Raw genomic sequence first — 19,621 nt, forward strand, 5'->3', positions numbered from 1 at the left:
TATAGGTGTTATGACACAACTTATTAGTTGTGATAACTGGTTTTATAGGTGTGATGACACTACTTATTAGTTGTGATAACTGGTTTTATAGGTGTGATAACACTACTTATTAGCAGTGATAACTGGTTTATAGGTGTGATAACACTACTTATAAGCAGTGATAACTGGTTTAGAGGTGTGATAACACTACTTATTAGCAGTGATAACTGGTTTTATAGGTGTGATGACACTACTTATTAACAGTGATAACTAGTTTTATAAGTTTGATGACACTACTTATTAACAGTGATAACTAGTTTTATAAGTTTGATGACACTACTTATTAACAGTGATAACTAGTTTTATAAGTTTGATGACACTACTTATTAACAGTGACAACTAGTTTTATAAGTGTGATGACACTACTTATTAACAGTGATAACAAGTTTTATAGGTGTGATAACACTACTTATTAACAGTGATAACAAGTTTTATAGGTGTGATAACACTACTTATTAACAGTGATAACTGGTTTTATGGGTGTGATAACACTACTTATTAACAGTGATAACTGGTTTTATAGGTGTGATGACACTACTTATTAACAGTGATAACTGGTTTTATAAGTTTGATAACACTACTTATTAACAGTGATAACACGTTTTATAGGTGTGATGACACTACGTATTAACAGTGATAACTGGTTTTATGGGTGTGATAACACTACTTATTAACAGTGATAACACGTTTTATAGGTGTGATGACACTACTTATTAACAGTGATAACTGGTTTTATGGGTGTGATAACACTACTTATTAACAGTGATAACTGGTTTTATAGGTGTGATGACACTACTTATTAACAGTGATAACTGGTTTTATAAGTTTGATAACACTACTTATTAACAGTGATAACACGTTTTATAGGTGTGATGACACTACGTATTAACAGTGATAACTGGTTTTATGGGTGTGATAACACTACTTATTAACAGTGATAACACGTTTTATAGGTGTGATGACACTACTTATTAACAGTGATAACTGGTTTTATAGGTGTGATGACACTACTTATTAGCAGTGATAACTGGTTTTATAGGTGTGATGACTCTACTTATTAACAATGACTGATACTTAGTTCGTACTAGAAAGAAAACACATATTGGTGGATAACACGTTTATTTTGTCACGAAACCAGTTTCGTAGTTAATATAATATTTAATATGAGACAGTATAAACTAACTTTTATACAATTCTACAGGCTTAATGAGATATCTAATCGAATATATATTACATGAAAATATGTCAAGGAGCTACAGTAAAATTGTAGTAAACAACCAGATACAGAACTGTTTATCTTCACACCAGGTTATAAGTCATCAGTTATCTATTTTCAGGACATCTGATATGAGTATTTTCACCTGAAGATGACCTAAGAAGGTCACAATGTTATTGTGTACTGCATTTAAATTAAAGTTTTAACACCCGTAGCAGCCGTATTGAGAATACATTTTTACTTCAAGTAGGTGTCTCGTTATCACTGAGTCATTACTGAGTGAACCTGCATGCCACTTTTTAAAATGTATACAAAAACAACAGCTGGTAATCCGGAAGCTATTATTATATAAATTCAGTAATTTATATATTTCTGTTTTTAAACATTTTAATCAATATATCGCATTGATTACGGTTTGTTTTTGTAACATATTTAGAAAAGGTTAATGAATATGTTTTATAGACAGTATCATATGTGCGATAAAAATATTTAACTGATAAACAATCACTATCATTGCCAACCCAACAGAGAAGAAATTAATTGAGAACTCACATCTCAACATTTTTTGTTACCCAGTCTATATACTCTGTAATTCGAGTGTAAACTCCGGGATATCCAGCTTGGGCACATCGACTGCCAAACGACACCACACCGACCAAAGTCCATTTTCTGTTTCTATTTCTAACCATTAGGGGGCCTCCTGAGTCTCCCTGTCATGACGTAGGTGTATAATGATTACGTAATATTTTAATGCTCATCAAATTGTTAAAAATATAATTGAATAATAAAACGTACTATTAAAAACGTGAGAAGGTGAACAGATATTTTATTTAACGTACCTGACAAGCGTCTTTCCCGCCTTCAATAAATCCTGCGCATAAAAATCCGCTCGTGATTCGTTGGAAATACCTTCGGTTACAATCGTCATTGTCCCAGATTGGCATGGAAACTTGGTGTAAAGCGCCACTGTTGCGCCCTCCTGTGTTCATAATAATAAAAATTATTTTCTCGAGTTAATATGATACCAGGAAGAAAAAAACTAAACAGTTGAAAATAAAGTTATTTTAGTTCTCGGGAAATTTTGCTTTAAACCAAAACTAGTCTAGTGTACAAAATTATTATGAGCACAACGAAGACATCCATATGTTTAGTTGTCTAGGACACTGACGTCTAATTTTAGGTTTTTAACCACCAAATTAGCGATGTTTGCATACCGTTCTTTAGTGGTAGGGATCCATATATATTAAAAACCTTATGTTTTTGCCTGTAACAACCCTCAATGTAAAGAACTTAAAAAATGTTTAAAATCATCCATTATCTACACACAGTTCACAGGGGATTCAATCGGTAATAGTAAAATTACTGTACAGGATTTGGACAGAATCTAATATTATGAGGTCTTCCCTTAAGTAATAGTTTTATTCTCTTTAGGCCTATTACTTTTCAGCCATAATGTATCATTGATACGACAAGAGGTAAACATTACAACTACTTTGATTCCCTTGAGGTAAACTACATTTATAAAATGATAGCTTTATTGTAGATATACTTTAGGGAAAAGAGTGCATGTGTCAACATAGAATAAACCAAACGAAATATAAACTTTAAAACCCAGCCATTTCACCGTATTGCGTCAGAAGTAACATACAGTATAGATACTTTAAGATTCGTAAGCCAAAATTCCACCTAGTGGATGAAGTGCGCGAAACTATTAATAAGAATTTTACTTTCTAGAATTATTTATCCAAATTTTACGACACATGTGAAACTATTTTGACATTTTAGGCGGTCTGGCATGGCCAGGTGGGTTAAGGAATTCGATTTGTAATCTGAGGGTCGCGGGTTCCAATCCCCGTCGCACCAAACATGCTCGTCCTTTCAGCCGTGGGGGCGTAATAATGCATCGGTCAGTCCCACTATTCACTGTTAAAAGAGTAGCCCAAGAATTGGTGATGGATGGTGATGACTAGTTCCCTTCCCTCTAGTCTTACACTGCTAAATTATGGACGGCCAGCGCTTACAGCCCTCGAGTAGCTTTGCGCGAAATTCAAAACAAACAAAATTTTGACATCGTAGGCTAAAACCATCCATAAGACATACTTTAGTTTATAACGCCACCACCTTTTTTTAGATTCTCAGCTACAAAAAAATAAAGTTTGATTTTTTGACAATAACTTCCAAACTTTTACTCATAGACTAGTAAAATCTTTCAACAAGGCTTAACGACCATTGGGTGTGCAAGTCCTACAAGATAATACGAAGTGCGTACAACATAAATGGTTTTCCCCAGGCTTGTAAAAATTTTTTTGAAAGGAATTACACAAAGAATTAGCTACATTCTATTTTAATATGCAAATTAGCAAGTCACGTGAAAGACCACAGTCGGGATGGAACGGGATGAATCAGAACTTTATTTTGATGTTGTTACGTAGGAGGTGTAATACCACAAAAATTAATCACTGTTGAAAGTAGTATCTAACAGCTATTTCAAAAGTGAAATATTCATACACTCCGACCATAAAGATGTCCCTTGTACTTTACTGAATTGAAAAACGAAGGAATATCGATAAGTTGTGTATCAGGACTATTTTAAGAGTTGTGTATCAGGACTATTTTAAGAGTTGTGTGTCAGGACTATTTTAAAAGTAGAGTATCAGGACTATTTTAAAAGTTGTGTATCAGGACTATTTTAAGAGTTGTTTATCAGGACTATTTTAAGAGTTGTGTATCAGGACTATTTTAAGAGTTGTGTGTCAGGACTATTTTAAAAGTAGAGTATCAGGACTATTTTAAAAGTTGTGTATCAGGACTATTTTAAAAGTTGTGTATCAGGACTATTTTAAGAGTAGAGTATCAGGACTATTTTAAGAGTCGTGCATCAGGACTATTTAAAAAAAAAAACTTTCATAACTGGTTCTTCTGTTGTAATAAGAATCCACGAATATAAATGTCAGTGTCAAAAGCCGTCTACGTGCTCCAGGTTACATTATGCAACGTAATGAAGAAGACTATCCGCCTGGTGAAGCGACACAAGTCACGTGTACACATAGCAAAACCATTCAACCATCAGATATATTCAGCAGGTGGAAAATGAAACGAGTTTTTGTAGTATTTCATATGAATACAAATTGGTCAAATCACCCATGGATCTCTATGTGATTGAACTGTTGAAACAAGCGCTACAAACCGTCGTTCTCATATTTTAGATGGATTTTAGAAAGCATGCAGAAACTATGTCTACTTGTAACATGACAACCTTTTGACAGAACCTTTTGCAAAGTAAACTATAATGCAAAGCTATTATCAGGATGCACGGCCGTCAGGTAGAGCATCACCGGTATGGACTGTAACATCATGGTGAGATTTTGAAATCGTTTTATTATAATGTACTAAATCTCTCTAATCTGCTGGTCTGTAGACCTGTATTGACCAAATGACCAGAATCTAAAGTGTGCTAAAATAATAATGGCTTCCTTCCTACACCCAAACTGTTACCTTTGTAATGATTGACATACGTACCGATTACTTACCATAAGATGTGGTTCCCCAGCCTAACACAGTTCCAATCTGTCCGACCAAGTCGATAGGACGAAACTCGTCTGGGGTTGGTAAACAAATAGGATCTATGAACGTATTAAATTGAACTTGTTCCTCTAATTTGATGAGACCAATGTCGTTATAAAATCCGTTTCTAACGAACTGTGGGTGTTGAACTGAACTCTGAACTCGATATTCACGTGGAGCACCAAAGTCTTGATCAGAATACAGATGGTGATCTCCGAGTCGTACCCTCATCTGACTCGGGCTGTACCTAGAGTTTAACACAGAAATTAGTCTGTTTTCCTAGCCAACTGAGTCAACCATCAATGTAACAATCGATAGAAATTTTAAAAAACAGAGAAAACATAATAATGAAATGGAAGTTAGTAAAAATTTAAGTTTATAGAAGGATTTTAACCTGAAAATTTGTCTGTGTGGTTCGAAGTAAGTACAAAGCTACACAATGAGCCACCTGTACTCTGCTTACCACGGGTATCGAAACCCAGTTTCTTGCGGTCTGAGTCCACAGATATATTGCTGTACCTCTGGGGTAAGGGGCTGAGAGCCTGAATGTATAATGTACTGTGGTCATATATATCTATACATAGTGACCTTAAGAGTTCTACTTTGTCCACTTAGAAAGATTAGTTTGAACTGTTGAAAGCGATTGCGTTTTATTTTAATGTTTTATTATTTATTTTTATCTGTTGTGAAATGTCACGTTAATGCATTCTTTTATTTAACTTGTTTACTGCCAAGTATTTCAGTTACTACAATACAATTCTAATGCTTCTTCATTTTGTAACTTTTTTCGTGACGCCATTTTGGCGTCAATTTGTAAGTAGGTCAAATGCATGATGCTGACATCTAGCGTTGAAGTTAGGTATTATTGAGAACGAATTAACTCGCCCGTGGCACTGTGTTACCGATCGGCTTGGACGAGTTATGTCGTCTTCGGCACTGAACAGGTTAATGAATTAGTACAAAAATTACTATTTCTTCATCATTTTCTATTTAAACATATTTACAAATGAGGTGAAATATATAATACTATTATATTTATATGCTAATATAGTAATATCATGAACAGTGTGCAATATTACTTCACTCTCACGGTTTTGGTTTATGAAGTAAGTATATATAGATCTTGAAGATTAGGCTTCACAGTCTAATATCACGTAGGCCTTACTTGAAACCATTAGGATGCGACAAACAGTGAGCTGCTGTCACGATAACATTGTCGCTGACCAGAGCGCCTCCACACCAAAATTGTTTTCCCCGTCTCGTCTGCAAAAATATTGCCGCCTGTAGAAAAAACGAAACATATTAAACTATACAGTTACGTTGACCCGCAAGCAAGAACTCATAACACCTTCAATAGTATTTTATAGTTTCCACAATATTTATCGTCTAATTTTTTATGAATATTAATTATTATATTTTTTCTTCGTAACTTCTTACATTTGTTATCACCATAAATATTTATATTTATTTTGAATTTCAGCTGATAACGTCAGTGTCTCCAAATTTAAATAAAGTACCTGCAATTACTACCCCTCTCAAATATGTTAAAAGGGTTCATTATACTAAGATAATAGTTTCCGTTTTCTTTTAGTCTTGCACTGCTAAGTTATATATGGCTAGCGCAGATAGCTTTGCGCAAAATTCTAAAAAACAAAGTAGCTAGTCATAACCACACACAGCCAACTTTTGGTTTACAACAAATAAGACAGGTGGTTAAGGCCATCGACTCGTAATCCGAGGGTCGCAGGTTCGAATCCCCGTCATACGGAACATGCTCGTCCTTTCATCCGTGGGGACGTAAAATGTAACGGCCAATCCCACTATTCGTTGTTATATATTTTTTTGAATTTCTCGCAAAGCTACACGAGGGCTATCTGCGCTAGCCGTCCCTAATTTACCAGTGTAAGTGTAGAGGGAAGGCAGACAGTCACACCACCCTCCCTCAACTCTTAGGCTACTCTTTTACCAACGAATACTGGGATTGACCGTAAAATTAAACCGCCCCCTCGGCTGAAAGGGTGAGCATGTTTGGTGTGAACGAGGCTCAATCCTGCAACCCTAAGATAATAAAGAAAAGATACTAAGTGAGGTATTGAAATACTACCTGAGATACCAGTTGAGATTTTTGTAACCAGTTGAACACGTATAATAAAGAAGAGATACCAAGTGAGGTATTGAAATACTACCTGAGATACCAGTTGAGATTTGTGTAACCAGTTGAACACGTATAATAAAGAAGAGAAACCAAGTGAGGTATTGAAATACTACCTGAGATACCAGTTGAGATTTTTGTAACCAGTTGAACACGTATAATTTTTGACAGTTTAATCAATCTGACAAATGGTTAAGATTAACTTAAATAAACAGCGAGTCAAAATAATGTTAATTTATGGTTAGAATAATAAATATATACTTAACTAAAGCAAGGGGCGTAGCTAGTACTACAAAGTGGGTTTCTTCCCCGGAAAAATATGGACCTTTTTGTTCTGCAGTCAAAAAATGATAAATTAAGTGATCCACAGAACATTTCTTTAATCGGGAAAAATGGACCTTTTGGATTTTTTAGAATATTGGAGTAGTAGTTCAACACCCCTTCACCTGTCCATGATCCTGTGTTCGAATCAAATAAAAAACTTAAACATTACAAGACCAAGGTGCTTGTATGTTACTATTTCTATATCATCTAAAATAACTTGCCCAATTCCTGCAGGTTTATTTTGATATATTAAACATCAATATTTGATGAGTTACATAGTTAAAGAATGCATTTGTAAAGTTCATACCATCCATGGCCACTGCCCCGGATTTGCTTCGTAGCCTCCAACAATTCGAGAATTTCGACTTTCCAAGCCACATACTGCTGTGAACAGAAAGTATTTTGTATTTTAGTATGCGAAACTATGGTGTCTAAAGAATTAATACGCTATGAACGTTTAAGTTTTGTTAGACACAAATCAACTCTGATCGGGTATCGAAATTCGAATTTTAGCGGCGTAAGCCCCCAGACTTTCCGCTGAGCCACTGGGATGTCTGGATTATAGAGCTAGCGATTTGGTGTCATTATTAGACGGTGTTAGTTGGTCGTCGTAGTAATAAGTTTAACCCTTAAATGGCGGACATGTTTTTATATCGCTCGCTGTTGGTAGAGTTACTTGAACGTTTTGTTTGATACAACATTGTGTGTGAAGAAGTCATGAAACCTGTAAGGTAAAATCTCTCTATAGAGAATCCCAACAGCACGGACTAGGGTTGATTGTAATATTTAAAATGTTTGTTTTAGCCATATGTTTGTAATTAGGTATCACGTTACCGATGAAATTGTGGATCCAAACCCACTTTAGTAAATAAAAATATTTTTAATAAACTTAAACATCTAGTTGCAATCCATATTAAATCCATTAGTAATTTTACGGTTAAAGTCAATAAATGTTTGCGATCATAACATTATACTACTGAGCGCCACCTTGTGTTTGGTTGTTTTATTTTTATATTTTTTTATTTTTTTTTGAGGTAGAGAAAAGCTATTTTGTCATATAAATAATGTGAATGTAACTGATACTTGTTTATAAACAAGACTGATAGAAAATAAAACACGTAAGTATTGCCCTCTGGTGAGGTCAAAGGTACCTTCAACTGTAAATCTGACGTTTAAGAAAGTGATAACAATAATAAATATAGGGGGTTTCACACTCGCACACTCAAATGGAACTTGGTGAAAACGTTATCTTTTAAACAAATATATTCACTAAACCTACTCAGAAACACAGAACCTAGTATCAAGACTTCCCACCAACTACAAACATGTATGAATTAACATTTCTTGTTGTTAGAATCAACAGAGCTCCCCTGGTGGCTCAGCTTGATATTTTCTTTCTTAATCATAAAGATATGTAATGGTCTAAGTGTTCTATACCTATCACATGTATCGAAACCCTGTGGGCAGCTCAGCTAGAAGGCTCATAACTATAAAAATGGTATTCGATGTCAGAGATGGGTACAGCTCAGTAAGCCTACTCTGGAATTACCAAGAATGATAGGTTTTATATTAGTAGCTACAAATGCGTAAATGTTTGTTGAAGTCAATTGTAAGACTGTTTTAAGTTTGTAATGAGGTAATTACCTAAACTACACAGAAAATCATAGAAATATATCTTTCACATTAATAAACATTGAAGGCAAAATATTATGTGTTCATACGTCACATTTTCTAAACAAATGTTTACAATAACCTCACTTTGATTAGATCCCTCAAGGACATTTATGGTATCATATTAACAATAGCCTTACTTTGATTAGATCCCTCAAGGACATTTATGGTGTCATATTAACAATAGCCTCACTTTGATTAGATCCCTCAAGGACATTTATGGTATCATATTAACAATAGCCTCACTTTTACTAGATCCCTCAAGGACATTTATTGTATCATATTAACAATAGCCTCACTTTGATTAGATTCCTTAAAGACATTTATGGTATCATATTAACAATAGCCTTACTTTGATTAGATCCCTCAAGGACATTTATGGTGTCATATTAACAATAGCCTCACTTTGATTAGATCCCTCAAGGACATTTATGGTATCATATTAACAATAGCCTCACTTTGATTAGATTCCTTAAAGACATTTATGGTATATTAACAATAGCCTTACTTTGATTAGATCCCTCAAGGACATTTATGGTGTCATATTAACAATAGCCTCACTTTGATTAGATCCCTCAAGGACATTTATGGTATCATATTAACAATAGCCTTACTTTGATTAGATCCCTCAAGGACATTTATGGTATCATATTAACAATAGCCTCACTTTGATTAGATCCCTCAAGGACATTTATGGTATCATATTAACAATAGCCTTACTTTGATTAGATCCCTCAAGGACATTTATTGTATCATATTAACAATAGCCTTACTTTGATTAGATCCCTCAAGGACATTTATGGTATCATATTAACAATAGCCTTACTTTGATTAGATCCCTCAAGGACATTTATGGTATCATATTAACAATAGCCTCACTTTGATTAGATCCCTCAAGGACATTTATGGTATCATATTAACAATAGCCTTACTTTGATTAGATCCCTCAAGGACATTTATTGTATCATATTAACAATAGCCTTACTTTGATTAGATCCCTCAAGGACATTTATGGTATCATATTAACAATAGCCTCACTTTGATTAGATCCCTCAAGGACATTTATGGTATCATATTAACAATAGCCTTACTTTGATTAGATCCCTCAAGGACATTTATGGTATCATATTAACAATAGCCTTACTTTGATTAGATTTCTTAAGGCAGTGGTGCACAAAGTCCGGCCCGCGATGTCCAACGAGAAAGTCAAACATAAAGAGTTCGCGCCTGCGCGAAGATTAAGCGCTATAGAAGAATATGCATTAGATTAGATACTAAATGGTTCCATATTTGTGTCGAGCAATACAGAAAATTTAATAAACAAATCTCTTTAATGTATAGGTATTTAATCATTGGCGCAATGACGTAATATTTCCGTAATTACGAAATCTCACGCGTTCCAATTGTTCTTCGAGATTTACTTATGAGCCCAATTTTGATATTATTTCGTAACAAAAATGGCAGCTAATCGTAAAAGTAAAGTTGACGACGAAAATCGACAGTTTCATGATGATTGGACTGCGCGATACTGTTTTGTTCAACAACAGAAGAACGTGATTTATCTGCTGTGTCATTCGACAGTCGTCCAATATAAAGTGTCGTTGTGAGTCGAAGCATAAAGATTTACACAACGTTGTCTGTGATGAACGAACAGCTCGAATTGAATCTCTGCGGCGGTTGCTGAATCACCAGCAGAACGTTTTCTCAAAGCAGTCAGCAGATTTCGGTGCAGCTTGTGAGGCCAGTTACGATATTTCATTGATGATAGCGAAATCTGGCCGACCGTTCACTGATGGTGATTTTGTCAAGCAATGTATGATTACTGCATCGGAAAAGTTGTATCCGAAAGCAGTTCGCAAGCTACAGACGGTGGCTCTGAATCGTATGACAGTTCAACGAAGAATTTCACACCTCTCAGCAGACGTGACAAGGCAGCTTACAAATAAAGCAGCCAACTTTGTCTGCTTCTCTTTGGCAGCAGACGAGTCGACTAACATCAGTTCAACATCACAGCTACTAGTTTTTGTTCGTGGTGTGTCGTCATCGTTTAATATCACAGAGGAACTAATCGGCATGGGTTCCATGAAGGGTCAGACAACTGGGTCTTCTCTATTCGAGGAGACAATACGACTGTGTAGTTGTGTTTCATTAGATTTCACGAAACTGGTAAGTGTGACAACTGATGGAGCACCAGCCATGACCGGAGAAAGTAGCGAGCTGGTAGCGATGTTGATGAAGCATCGAGGAAAGCAGGACAGACAGTTGGTGAAGTTGCACTGTAATATTCACCAACAGAACCTGTGCAGTAAAGAACTTGGTTTTTAGGCACTGATGGCATCAGTGACGAAAACCATTAATTTCATCAAATCACGAGGGCTCAATCACCGTCAGTTTCGAAGTCTTATTGAAGAAATTGATTCAGACTATGGTGACCTTGTGTATCACTGTGAAATACGCTGGCTGAGTCGATGGAAGATGTTCAGAAGATTTTGGGAGTTGATTGATGAGGTGATAGAATTCCTCAGAAGCAAGAACAAAGACAGAAGTGATTTCCATGACTGATCCAATTTGATTTGACCTTTGTGGTCGACATGACACAACACTTGAATGATCTGAATTTGAAGTTGCAAGGTCAAAAATCGACTTGTCTGTCAGCTTGCAAGTCACGTCTCAGCTTTCAGGACAAAGTTGCAGTTGTTCCGGCAGCAAGCAGCATCAGGTAACTTCGTGCACTTTCCCACTTTTCAGTCACAGCTGCAGAAGAATCAGGACATTGACACAAGTTTATGTTGGGAAGCTAGATACTTTGATTCAGTCCTTCAACTCACGGTTTCATGACTTTAATCAATGCAGATTGTTGATGAAACGTTTTGCTGATCTGTTCAGTGTGTCAGTGGATGACTTGTCAGCAGAATATCAGGTCGAACTTACTGATCTCCAGGCATCTGACTACGTGCTATTTACCGAGAAAACAGTTTCCTTGACTTCTACAAAACGTTGCCTGATACATTTGCTAATCTGAAAGAGAAAGCACTTGTCCACACCAGCATGTTTGACAGCACGTACTGCTGCGAACAGGCTTTCTCGCATATGAAACTGAACAAAAACAACACTCGCAATCAGCTGACTAATGATCATCTGGAAGCAGTCTTGCGTCTTTCAACGTCAAGCATCAAGCCGGACATTTCTAAGCTTGTAGATGACATGCAGAACCATCCATCGCACTGACTTTGTGACAGTTGACGTATCATAACATTTCTTAGACAATTTTCTCGCATTGACTAGATCTCTCTAGGTCATTTATGGTATTATAATAACAACTGCCTACTTTGACTAGATTCCTCAAGGACATTTGTGGTATTATAGTAACAATTTTCTCACGTTGACTAGATCCCTTAAGGAAATTTGTGGTATTATAATAACAATTGTCTCACTTTAACTAGATCCCTTAAGGACATTTGTGGTATTAAAATAACAATTTTCTCACGTTGACTAGATTCCTTAAGGACATTTATGGTATCATATTAACAATAGCCTCACTTTGACTAGATTCCTTAAGGACATTTATGGTATTGTAATAACAATTGCCTACTTTGACTAGATCCCTTGAAGACATTTGTGGTATTATAGTAACAATTGCCTACTTTGACTAGATCCCTTAAGGTCATTTGTGGTATTATAGTAACAATTGCCTACTTTTACTAGATTCCTTAAGGACATTTGTGGTATTATAGTAACAATTGCCTACTTTGACTAGATCCCTTCAGGTCATTTGTGGTATTATAGTAACAATTGCCTACTTTGACTAGATCCCTTAAGGTCTTTTGTGGTATTATAATAATTTTCTCACGTTGACTTGATCTCTCAAGGTCATTTATGGTATTATAATAACAATTGCCTCACTTTGACTAGATTCCTTAAGGACATTTGTGGTATTAAAATAACAATTTTCTCACGTTGACTAGATTCCTTAAGGACATTTATGGTATTGTAATAACAATTGCCTACTTTGACTAGATCCCTTAAGGTCATTTGTGGTATTATAGTAACAATTGCCTACTTTTACTAGATTCCTTAAGGACATTTGTGGTATTATAGTAACGATTGCCTACTTTGACTAGATCCCTTCAGGTCATTTGTGGTATTATAGTAACAATTGCCTACTTTGACTAGATCCCTTAAGGTCTTTTGTGGTATTATAATAATTTTCTCACGTTGACTTGATCTCTCAAGGTAATTTATGGTATTATAATAACAATTGCCTCACTTTGACTAGATTCCTTAAGGTCATTTATGGTATTATAGTAACAATTGCCTCACTTTGACTAGAACTCTTAAGGACATTTGTGGTATTATAGTAACAATTGCCTACTTTGACTAGATCCCTTAAGGTCTTTTGTGGTATTATAATAATTTTCTCACGTTGACTTGATCTCTCAAGGTCATTTATGGTATTATAATAACAATTGCCTCACTTTGACTAGATTCCTTAAGGTCATTTATGGTATTATAGTAACAATTGCCTCACTTTGACTAGAACTCTTAAGGACATTTGTGGTATTATAGTAACAATTTTCTCACGTTGACTAGATCCCTTAAGCACATTTGTGGTATTATAGTAACAATTGCCTCACTTTGACTAGATCTCTTAAGGACATTTGTGATATTATAGTAACAATTGCCTACTTTGACTAGATCCCTCAAGAACGGGTTTCACTGGATTCGAAGGTTGTAATGTCAAGAAGAAGGGAGTTTTTTCTGTTGTGATTATGAAAGGCTTTCTTGTTGTTTTGGTTGTTGTGGGTCTCGGTGTCGTTGTGGTTGTTGTCGACGGTTTGACAGTTGTTGTTGACGTAATCGATACGGTTGACGAGACACTTGGTCGAGGTCTATCATTGTTGATGGAGGATACTTGCTGTAATAATAAAATATTTTGTAATTAACAATACCAATCAGCACGAGCGTACAACAAATCTCATGGTAAATAAACAGCTTTGTTCAGAGTTGATCTACAATAATCCGTTACTAAACATTGGAATATATACATATTTTCGCACTTTCTGGATAACTTATTGCTATAAAATGGTCTTTCAGGAAATGTTAGCATCCATCGCCCATAGGTGGCTGGCTCGAATACCCTAGTGTTTGGTATGGTAACTAGAAATTGTCCGGCTTTGTGCAAGGCTATTTTGTTTTACGATTATTGACCGAGAAAGGGACAAACAAATAAATAAAAAATACCCTGAAATACGACGTACTTTTATTTTTTAATACAATTTTTGGTTGCATCGCCAGAGTTGGTTGTCTCGATTAGTTTCATTTTCATAAGGTAACTGGAAACTGTCTGTCGGTGCGTACGGATGACTCTGTTTATGATTTTTTTATTCAAAATGGGGAATGAAAACCTCATGAAATAGGACACATTTCCAGATGTTTATAGACTGCCTCCCCCCACAAGTACAGCGGCACGTCTCCGGATTTACAACGCTGAAATCAGAGGTTCAATTCCCCTCGGTAGGCTCAGCAGATAGCCTTTGCTATAAGAAGACACATACACAGGTTTATAGACTTTTAATTTGAAGATAAAATTTGTTAATTGGTTAAATTAATCAATTATTATATTCTACAAAGTAAGACATGTTATTGTTATCTAATGAGGTCATTACGAATTTAATTACAAAAGATTGAATGGAGAGAAGACGATATCTGACGTCGTCCGTCATACTGTTTCCTCAATGTTTACCCTCAGCTAATATATGTGTATTTTCATTCTTTCATTAATACATTACACATATGATAATTTATGTGAATAATTTATCGATTCAGGTAATAGATTTCAAGCTTGACGTTTGGTTTCTTATTGCAAAGCCACATCAGGCTATCTGCAGAGTCCACCGAAGGTAATCGAACCCGTGATTTTAGCCTTGTAAATCCGTAGACTTACCACTGGATCAGCAGGGGACAGATTTCCACTACAAAAAATAATTATAAAATCAGGTTTGTTTTGTTTTGTTAATATAATAAATATAAATAATTAGTTACTGGTGTTTCTTTTCAAGATACAATTTCCAAGCTTTCATAATTGAAATTTATTTCTTTAGATAAATTTTATTAAACTGTAAATAACTGAAAAACTGAAATTCAAAAACCAGAAATCTTATCTGTTTCTCTGGAAGGATAAGAACATCGAATTTACTTGACTTATAGGGCAACAAATTCCAGGTATGACGTAGAAACGGAAGCATATGGACTGTCGGAGTTTATTCAAGTCGAAGATTAGATAAGAACAGTTGGCTATGTTTCCACAGACACCTTTACGACCATCTGGTGTTAAACAGCTGTTGACATTCGAGATTCCTGACTGAAGGAAACTGCCAACGTCACCCAGGACAACTGAAAGTAATGACGTCACGTTAAGACTTGGCTTTAAAAACTGTAATAACTACTAGCTGTTGTTTTCAGTGACGGACTCTATGTATCTTTCTGTTTACATGACAACGTATTCAGGATAAAGGAAAAAAAACTCTGAAATTATGCTTTAACTACATTGGAAAATAATTATTAAGTTCACGTGATCTCAAGGAAGAAATACGAAGCCACAAACCATGTTAATCGAACAGTTACTTTAGAACGGTATTGTAACCACTGAACCTAGAGTAACAACGTGATTGGTGTTAGTAAAATCAAATACTCACTGGTTGTTATATCTTTTGTATTGTATACAAACTAAATACAGTGTACAACATAAAGTATTAACCACTGACTACATATCGTGTACAACATAAAGTGTTAACTACTGACTAAATACAGTGTACAACATAAAGTATTAACCACTGACTAAATACAGTGTACAACATAAAGTATTAACCACTAACTAAATACAGTGTACAACATAAAGTATTAACCACTAACTAAATACAGTGTACAACATAAGGTATTAACCACTGACTAAATACAGTGTACAACATAAAGTATTAACCACTGACTAAATACAGTGTACAACATAAAGTATTAACCACTGACTAAATACAGTGTACAACATAAAGTATTAACCACTGACTACATATCGTGTACAACATAAAGTGTTAACTACTGACTAAATACAGTGTACAACATAAAGTATTAACTACTGACTAAATACAGTGTACAACATAAAGTATTAACCACTGACTAAATACAGTGTACAACATAAAGTATTAGCCACTGACTAAATACAGTGTACAACATAAAGTATTAACTACTGACTAAATACAGTGTACAACATAAAGTATTAACCACTGACTAAATACAGTGTACACCATAAAGTATTAACCACTGACTAAATACAGTGTACAACATAAAGTATTAACCACTAACTAAATACAGTGTACAACATAAAGTATTAACCACTAACTAAATACAGTGTACACCATAAAGTATTAACCACTGACTAAATACAGTGTACAACATAAAGTATTAGCCACTGACTAAATACAGTGTACAACATAAAGTATTAACCACTGACTAAATACAGTGTACACCATAAAGTATTAACCACTGATTAAATACAGTGTACAACATAAAGTATTAGCCACTGACTAAATACAGTGTACAACATAAAGTATTAGCCACTGACTAAATACAGTGTACAACATAAAGTATTAACCACTGACTAAATACAGTGTACAACATAAAGTATTAACCACTGACTAAATACAGTGTACAACATAAAGTATTAACCACTGACTAAATACAGTGTACAACATAAAGTATTAACCACTAACTAAATAATTGTGCATGCGTAACACCAATATTTCTCGAACACTGCCGAATGAATTTGGACGAAAGCTAGTATACCTTTGAACTATGTCCCATCTTTGAAGTGGTCAGTTTTTGAAGGGTTAAGATAAAGGCCACGAAAATATAAATATCCCCCTCCTGTTAACCACAGATTTCTCACACTTTGTTTTTCTCTATAATTCACCAAAACATGATCGGATTTTGACGAAACTTGATGTACGTATGTTGAGTATTATTCATCATTGTCCTTCCATAAAAGGCCTGGCATAGCCACGTGGTTAAGGCACTCGATTTGTAATCCGAGGATCACGGGTTCGAATCCCCGTCATATCAAACATGCTCGCCCTTTCAGCTGTTGGGGCGTTATAATGTGATGGTCAATGGTGAAAGAGTAGCCCAAGAGTTAACGGTGGGTGTTGATGACTAGCTGGTCTCCCTCTAGTCTTACACTGCTAAATTAGGGACGGCTAGCGCAGATAGCCGTCCTGTAGCTTTTCGCAAAATTCAAAACAAACCGTCCACTGGTAACGACGGACTTACTGACACGTTTTCCAATTTTTTGAGGGACAAGGGTATACGCTGTACTAAGCGCCATCTAGTTTTATATTATAATTTAATTCTAGTCACGTATATCTGGGAATGCCATACAAGGTTCTTTGTCTGAAGTTCACATATTTATTGACGTTGCAACAAGCCAAACACAAACCAAAGATATTTTAACACCAGCTTATTCAGATCAGAAAACTAACAAAAAAGTGTTTCACATGATTGAAAGTAAACAAAAGTTAATAACTCGCTTTCACTGTTTAAAATTATTAGGTTTTGAAAATTATCTTTCTGACGAGGAACTAACTGTTTCGCTTCATTGTACAGAATCACGAAAACAGAAGCCAGAAAATAGTGTTATATATATATATAAATAATAACATAGTTGTTTGTAATGTACCATCGACTATGAAAGTATGTCTGTGGCGGTTACTAAAAAGACCTATTGTTTCACAACAAAAAGGGATGCTGTAACTGAATTTCGTTTAGATTTGAAATTAACTCGTGTAAGTCAGAAATTATATTCTAAGACTTGGGGGCGGAGTTATATTGTAAATCCATTTTAACCCGATGGATCTAAAACTGTTTAGCGTATCACGCTTTCTATGAAGTCGAGTCCCACTGTCTTCTTTCCTCTAGTTACACTTTGTGAGCCAAACATAAGATTCCAATAAACACTAAATTCATTCAAAATCGAAGTACGAGCCAGGTGGGTTAAGGCGTTCGACTCGTAATCTGAGGGTCCCGGGTTCGGATCCTAGTCGCACCAAACGTGCTGGCCCTTTCAGCCGTGGGGGCGTTATAATGTTTCGGTCAATCCCACTATTCGTTATTAAAAGAGTAGCCCAAGAGTTGGCGGTGGGTGGTGATGACTAACTGTCTTCCCTCTAGTCTTGCACTGCTAAATTAGGGACGGGTAGCGCAGATAGCCCTCGAGTTGCTTTGTGTGAAATTACAAACAAATTACTTCCACCCTCTTTGTAAGTCCTAAAATAATGCATTTTGATACAGAAAACAAGTGTTATTACAAGTACTTACGTTGTCTTTTCTTCAGGTGGCGCAAAGTGAGAGTTTTGCCAAAAACAGCGAGGAGAACCAAAACCCAGAATCCACCAAACCTGGTTGGAGAAAACGAAAACCAAAACTGATGAGATGACTTGTATCTAAAAACTACGTTAACTTATGATATTGTTCATGTAATTTGTTGCAATAGTTCGAGTTGTTCTGTTAATTGGTAATTACATTAATATCTTTGAATATTCCAGTGGACGAAAAACTTGGGTGAAACGAAAAGTCGATATTGCAAAAATAATATTTAATGTCGTATTTATACAAATAATAAGATAGTGCACAAGGTGTTCTGAAACTCTGACTTTGTAAAGAAATGTTTTGCGCAATGATACACAACGTACTGTTTGTTCTGTGTCCACCAAGGGTATGGAAGCCAGGTTTTTAGCGATGTAAGACTTCAGACTTATTGCTGGGCCACAAACTGACAAAGGTAACATGAGTTGTGTTTTAAAATCCTCGTAAACTGAAACAAAACCCTTGAAGCTGTTTTTTTATCTACTTTTGTTTCTTTTTTTCCCTAGGGGGCAGCAGTAAGTGCACGGACTTGCCACGATGTAGTCCGGGCTTCTAGCCTCCGCAGTGGACACAGAAAATAATCCAAGATGGTTTTATTATAAGACCAACAAACAATCGCTTCTGAAACACCCTCTATATTAAAAGATCGAATCCTAGAGCATAGCTTGAGCGTGGGAACATAGATCGTTTTGAGGTCAAGCAGGAATTTTTTAAGTTATCCAATAACCTCAGGAGATTTGAAAAACGTAAATATGATTACCTCATCTTTCAATCGGGCATGTCGGTGGACAGACAAATACGGCCTTGTCCAGTTGATCATCTAACACTGACCATCTGCATACTTCTTACGTCGGCCATACACATCCAGAATTTATGACTTTTTGGAAATTCTAAACACAGTCTTGGATGCGCTAGTCAGCTCAGCTCAAGATGTAGGCCTACTTACAGGTGACAGAGTCAGTGCTCGTGCTAGTGACCCACATTTTCTTCGTCCTAGGGTGGTTGTCCGCCAATAGTAGCTACGCTCCACAGAGAACGGGATTAATAGTTTCTTCTTTCAACTTTCTAAACCTGTATAAGGTTTACCCCAACCCCCCGAAAGAAGCGGTCAGTGACAGTGCTTTTGTCTCATGAGAGGACTTCAGAAACCGTCATTGATGTATTTGTTAAATATATATAATTAAACTAAAATGTATATAAACATAAAATAGAAAACAATTACACATATATATATTTACTATAAA

General features: G+C 35.6%; 1 protein-coding gene across 2 annotated transcripts; it reads right to left on the reverse strand.

The window, feature by feature from the left end:
- Window positions 1-1,141: 1,141 nt before the first annotated feature.
- LOC143243044 (venom protease-like) lies at window positions 1,142-19,307 on the reverse strand. 2 transcript variants are annotated; one of them, XM_076486679.1, is made up of 9 exons: window positions 19,138-19,307; window positions 18,330-18,409; window positions 15,163-15,359; window positions 13,653-13,881; window positions 7,603-7,676; window positions 5,985-6,100; window positions 4,786-5,066; window positions 2,095-2,234; window positions 1,142-1,965 (listed from the first exon to the last, which is right to left on the reverse strand). In XM_076486679.1, the coding sequence occupies exons 1-9, from the start codon at window positions 19,140-19,142 to the stop codon at window positions 1,804-1,806; spliced, it is 1,284 nt and encodes a 427-aa protein (XP_076342794.1). In that variant the 5' UTR covers window positions 19,143-19,307; the 3' UTR covers window positions 1,142-1,803. The 2 variants fall into 2 exon arrangements, with proteins under 2 accessions (XP_076342794.1, XP_076342793.1); XM_076486678.1 differs by having other exon boundaries at window positions 7,603-7,679.
- Window positions 19,308-19,621: the final 314 nt, after the last annotated feature.

Source organism: Tachypleus tridentatus, unplaced genomic scaffold, assembly GCF_004210375.1.
Source record: "Tachypleus tridentatus isolate NWPU-2018 unplaced genomic scaffold, ASM421037v1 Hic_cluster_2, whole genome shotgun sequence".
Classification (NCBI taxonomy): Eukaryota; Metazoa; Arthropoda; class Merostomata; order Xiphosura; family Limulidae; genus Tachypleus; species Tachypleus tridentatus.

Coding starts and splice junctions, on each gene's coding strand:
- LOC143243044 (XM_076486678.1), bottom strand. Junction 6,101..7,602: donor CGGGGCAGTGGCCATGGATG/GTATGAACTTTA, acceptor TTTTTTCTACAG/GCGGCAATATTTTTGCAGAC. Junction 5,067..5,984: donor TCGCATCCTAATGGTTTCAA/GTAAGGCCTACG, acceptor GTTAAACTCTAG/GTACAGCCCGAGTCAGATGA.